Here is a 6111-nt window from a genome sequence, read left to right as displayed (position 1 = left end):
CTTCCTTCCTTCCTTCCTTCCTTCCTTCCTTCCTTCCTTCCTTCCTTTTTAAAAATGTATTTTATTATTGAAAGAGAGAGAAGAGAAAGGGAGAGGGTGAGAAGGAGAGGTGAGTGGAGAGGAATAGAATAGGAGAATAAATTAGAATATGAGTGAGAATGCTGTGTGTGTATGCTAGTCCAGACATGTGCCATGGTGTAGAGATCAGAAGACTAAATCCAGAATTCACCTCTTTCCTTCCACCATGAATTCCAGAAATCAGGCTTAAGTCATTAAGCTTGTACAGCAGGTCACCACTGTTCTCCTTTTCCATTAAATTTCTCTGTCTCTGTGTGTGTGTGTGTGTGCACACGCGCAAGCATGTATATGCATACCACCCATATGCAGATGCTCAGAGAAGCCAGAAGGTGTTGAATTCCCTGGAGTTGGAGTTACAGGCAGTTATGAGCCACCTGGCATGGGTGCTGGGAACTAAGTCTTCTGGAAGAACAGCAAGGCTTCTTAAGCCCCAAATCGTCTCTCCAGCTCCATTCTTCTTTACTTACCAGCACTGCATTACAATCATAGAACTGTTGATCATACCATGTCCCCAAATCATTCCATTTACCACATAAGACCCTTTAAAAATGTATTACGTTTACTTATGTGTGCGTACATACACGTCATAGCATGCACTTCTAGGAATCTACTATCTCTTTATACCATGTGAGTCATGGAGACTTTCATCAGACGTGGCAGCAAGTACCTTTACCCACTCAGCAGGAACATGTGAGGACCCGAGTTCAGTCTCCATAAAACCCACACTAAAAAAAAATTAAAAAGCAAGACATAAAAATATGTACTTATGAGCCTAGCACTGGTCCCTGAGGCTTCTTACCCAGTCAGTCTAGCCTATTTGATGAGTTCCAGGTCAATTAAAGACCCTGGCTTAAAAGACAAGGTGGATGGAAGGACATTCAAAGTTGACCTCTTTTTGCACTTGTATATGTATGCATGCATACGTATGTAGAGGCTGCTTACACATTGCTTTCCTATTATATTCTCATGTGAAATCACCTCTACTTTGACTGTTTTTTTTTCCTCTTGCTCCTTTTATCACTTTTTTAAAAATTTAAATAATCTCAAATTACATTTATTTACGTGTGTGTGTGTGTATGTATATGGGCAATACATGTTGTGGTGCATGAGTAATAGTCAGATTACAACTTGCAGGAGCTGGTTCTGCCCTTTCTTTACCTAGTAAGCCATCTTGCCAGTTCATTTTGCATGCGTGTGTGTGTGTGTGTGTGTGTGTGTGTGTGTGTGTGTGTGTATCAGTTTAGGACTATATTTGTGACCAGTAGAAGCTACATCATTATTTATTTACTAGAAGCAGAATTCTGTCTTTTAGTTAGGTCTATAGCAAACAATTTTTCTTTTAAATTTCCATTTCATTTTTTAAAGATTTATAAAACATTCTGCCTGTACACCAGATCTTACTATAGATGGCTGTGGGCCACCATGTGGTTGCTGGGAATTGAACTCAAGACCTCTCTGGAAGAGCAGCCAGTGCTCTTAACCTCCGAGCCATCTCTCCAGCCCACAAACTAAAGAATACATTTTTTGTTATTATAAGAATTTTTTACCCACTGCTAATTAAATAGTTCCTCAGCAAGTTGGGGGTGTACTCGGTTGGTAAAGTGTTTGCCTAGTGTGCACAAAAGGCCTGGGTTCTATCCCTAGCACCACAAAAATTGGGCATTGTTATGTTCTTGTAGTTCTAACCTTGGGAAGTAGAAGTGGGAGGAACAAGAGTTCAAGTTCATCCTTAGTTATATAGAAAGTTTATAGTACATGTGACTCTTTCGCAAAAAAACAAAAATAAAAACAGGTTACCAAGGCAGAAGAATTGCAAGCTTAAGATTGTCTTGGGCTACGTAGGTAGATCCTTTCAAAACAAACTACTAGCCAGAGAAACGGTTAAGATCAGTCATGAAAACAGATCCTAGCACCCAGGTAACAAGTCAGGCAACTGGGAAACACCTGTAACTCCAGTTCCAGAGGTTTCAGCATTCTGTTCCGATTTGCATACATGCACAGGTATATGCACTTTCCCCCCAGCAGACACATATATTCACTCATAAAAAGAAAGTATTTTTTCCAAGAAAAGTTCATTTTTCTTATCTTTTAATAGAATTTCATTTAAATTTATCTCAGTCCCTTTAACCTTACTAATAGTATTACTAACACTCAAAGTCACTGAGTCTCAGTATTCCAAATTTGATATTCCTATTTTTGGTATGTTAGAATTTAATGGAATTCTTCAAAGCAGAAAGCTTGTATCATTGATAACCTGTTTGGTTCACTTTTCCTTTTCCAGGTACTTAAAAAGATTTAAAGTGATGAAAATCAAAGTTTTAAGAAGCTGGTGTCGGCAAATCCTTAAAGGGCTTCAGTTTCTCCACACACGAACTCCACCAATTATTCACAGGGATCTTAAATGTGACAACATCTTTATCACTGGCCCTACGGGCTCAGTCAAGATCGGAGACCTTGGTCTGGCAACTCTAAAGCGGGCTTCTTTTGCCAAGAGTGTGATAGGTATGTTTCCAGTGTGATTTTGGAGCCAGTTTGGCCTTTTGACATAGCTTTTCTATAGAAACATGACCCTATCATATCTTTCTGACATGAAATAAGCCTTCAGAAATCATATCTTGAACTTAGTAATGAAATCTACTTAAATGTGAAATGAGAGATTTTTAATATTTAAGCTTCTACAGTCTTTATGAAGATTATTGATGTGTTATAAAGTTACATGGAGAGAAGTAAGGTGAACTTATTGATACAATGTTTTGTTACAGTCTTAGCGAGTCATTCTGTTAATACTCATTATGTTCAGACTTGTACAGTAGAAGCAGTGTGTTGCTTTTTTCATAAGATAAATAGAATTTATATGTAGTTTAGCTTCAGAAATGTGCATTGGCTATATCTTCAAGAATCCCTGGCTTAGAATTTGATTTGAAAATAAGAATGTATAGGAATGTACTGGGAAAAGCTGGTCTCATCAACTGTTCTTTACTCCCACCTTTTGGAATGAATGGTATATCTAAATTAGGTTTCCCAGACTTAGTACTCTGAATATCTGGGTCTAGACTGGTATCGTGTAGGATTTTCTTGTATATCCTAGAATTACTTCATAGCAATCCTGGGTTCTACAACAAAATACTAGTGCCATATTCTGTCTGTTTAGTCTTAATTTTTACAACCAAAAATGTCTCCAGATATTGCTGTCCGTAGAGCAAAATTGACTCTATTGGGAATCAATATGTAGTCCAATATGAGTGACCTTTCTGACTTTTTAATTGGATATTAGAGTCACAGCTGGGGGAAAAAATGGCTGTTTTAATAAGGGTTAGCTCTCTGAAATTTAAATTCGCAGTTCACATTCCATTCTGGTCTCCCCTAAGATATGACATTAAAAGCCCATTCATGATTAGGTGGGCTAGAATCTTCAGTATGAATAAAAACAGTATGGCACACCAGTCATTTGTATTTCTAAAGAATGAAACAAAAACAGTGTTCTCATTGGAATGTTGTGTAGTTGGAATTTCTAATGCTGATTATACATTTTTACACTATATTAAAGAATACATTTGCAGCTGAATTGCCATTTCATTTTCTTAATAAGAAGCATTTAATTGTCTTTGTCATCTTAAAATCACTGGTCCAACTTTTTTCTTTGTTTATTAAATTATAGTGTGCCTACTCGTTCTTGGAATTGAAGTTAAAGATTCTGAAATCAGTGTAAAATCTAATCTTGTGGAACCATACATATACAGACTGTGCTTACAAACCAGTCTATATTTGTATGTGTATATTTGTTTCTTCTGTAGGGTGATCCTCACCATATGTTCTGTATTTGCACCAGCCTTATTTGTGTACTATAGGTTGAATGGTAAGCATATGACGAAAAGGTTCTGGCAAGTCACCTTTATAGATAATTATACTTTATTATTTTTAAAAACATACTGAATACAGAGGATTTTTGTTTGTTTGTTTGTTTTCTGCAATGCCTCCTTAAAAAGTGAAGTATTAATGACAAGAAAGCAATTGTAAATACTTGTTTAACAACCGCCATACATTAGAGGGCAGGCAAGCATTTGATCATTTTTTTCATTACTATTTTACATTATCCATTTTGTTCCCTGCTAGTTTTTTTTTCTTTTATTACCCTTTTCTTCTGTTTGTTTTCATTTTGAATAATACTAATGTATCACTTAGCTAAACTTCTGTTAATAACAGGAACACTAAGATCAGTGTTTTCAAGGCCTTACAGAGGAAGATCTTTATAGGATATTTGATGGAACAGGCTAAGAAGATTATTTCTCTCCTCTTTTTCTCTGTCTTTTTTTCATCGCCTTTCATTTTTTTCTCTCTGACAGGTCATCCTCTTTGCTTCTTAAACCCTGTGGTAGGCAACACATACAGCTACTGTTCATTATTGAGTCTGAATTGTTTTTTAATTTAAGGTACCCCAGAGTTCATGGCTCCTGAGATGTATGAAGAGAAATATGATGAATCCGTTGATGTTTATGCTTTTGGGATGTGCATGCTTGAGATGGCTACATCTGAATATCCATACTCAGAGTGCCAAAATGCTGCACAGATCTACCGTCGAGTGACCAGTGTAAGTCCTCGCCCAATTGTTGATGACATTCAGTCATATCTAATAACATCAAGCCGTATAACATCCACCTATGCAAAAGGGGACAACAGAAAGCCTAAGCTGTGGGGAAGGGAATTTGCTAAGTTATGTGCAGTATACAATGAGAGCAAAGACAGGCTATCAGATTATCTTTCCACCTTCTTTGCATCCTCTTAAACCTTTATCACAAGGTATATTTTGTTTGAAACTGCATTCTGATATCTCATAATAACTCATCTGAATTCTTGATTATGATACACAGTTACTGTTGCTATTTACTATATTGCTTTAAAGGTGATTTCAATTGTAGACTTTTGAAAGCAGCAAGAAGATATAGGTTGGTTTTATGCAGTAAGACTATAATAGATAATTGATACAGAAGTATCCAAGAGTCAGTGGTATCTGGGGCATGATGGGCCTAAAGAGGGGAGAGTTTTGGGTTTTACTTTTTTTTTTTTTCTCCTTCAGAGGGAAAATTGGGTAATTATGTGAGTTAGGAGACAAAATAACAGGTTCACTTTACTGTTGCTGTTAGTTATTGCTGTATTCTCTTAAATCGTTTATCTGTATTTTATTTTGTTCTCTGCCAAAAAAAAAAAAAATGCCCTCATTCCCTTACAGATTACTTACCTCATTTTAGTACTAGTAGTGGGTCTGTTTGGTTCTGTGAAATATGAGTAATATTTTGAGGGGTGGGTATAACTTGACAGATGGCTTTTACAGCCTAGATGAGAAACATAAGCAAGTATTTATGAAATTATGGATAGGAACTAAGACAGATAGAAATTAGTAGAGCAATTGGCATGTGATGGGACCTGGAAGGTAAAGGTAGTTTAGGGGGTTAATATCTCTGCCCAGCCCCAGGTAAAATAAGGCTTATCTAAAATCTTTTATAAAAAAAAAAAAAAAAAGGGCTTTTTAAAGGTTAATAGGAAGCCTTGAATTAGTATCTGCGGAAATCTGTGCTTCTTGGGAAGTGATATTCATTAGTAAGCATCACCAAGTCTTCATAATTAGTATTTAGTGTTAATAAATTATTATATAATGATTTCGTTTTTATAATTTTAAATGTGTATGAAGGTACAAAAGAACACATTCTTTTGACTTAATTTATTGAGACTCTAATAACTTAGATTGCTTTATTAGCCCTTGGTTATTTTATTTAGTATCCTTTCATTTAACAGTCATGACCGTTTATGAATAATCAACTATAACCAACAAATATATTGTGGTCTGAAGTATATACCAAGTAAAAAAGTTGCAACTTACTTGGGGCTTATTTATATTCACACGTGTAGAAAAAGTGATTACTTTTAATGCAGTGTCTTGGTTACTTTTCTATTACTGTGACAAAACACCATGAACAAGGCAAAAGAAAATGTTGCATTGGGCTTATGGTTTCAGAGTTAGAGTCATAGTGGTAGAGC

General features: G+C 35.9%; 1 protein-coding gene across 17 annotated transcripts in view; it reads left to right on the top strand.

Annotated features, from left to right (window-relative positions):
* Window positions 1-6111, top strand: part of Wnk1 (WNK lysine deficient protein kinase 1) — a 129664-nt gene that overhangs the window by 42923 nt on the left and 80630 nt on the right. For all 17 annotated transcript variants that reach the window (XM_055604263.1, XM_055604262.1, XM_055604249.1 and 14 more), the window contains exons 3-4: window positions 2360-2580; window positions 4509-4666. In XM_055604263.1, the coding sequence (XP_055460238.1) occupies window positions 2360-2580; window positions 4509-4666 (379 nt within the window). The remainder of the gene's footprint in view (window positions 1-2359; window positions 2581-4508; window positions 4667-6111) is intronic.

This window comes from Psammomys obesus, unplaced genomic scaffold (assembly GCF_907164565.1).
Source record: "Psammomys obesus unplaced genomic scaffold, mPsaObe1.curated_primary_1811, whole genome shotgun sequence".
In the NCBI taxonomy this organism is placed as follows: Eukaryota; Metazoa; Chordata; class Mammalia; order Rodentia; family Muridae; genus Psammomys; species Psammomys obesus.
This window is presented reverse-complemented; position numbering and strand designations above follow the sequence as displayed.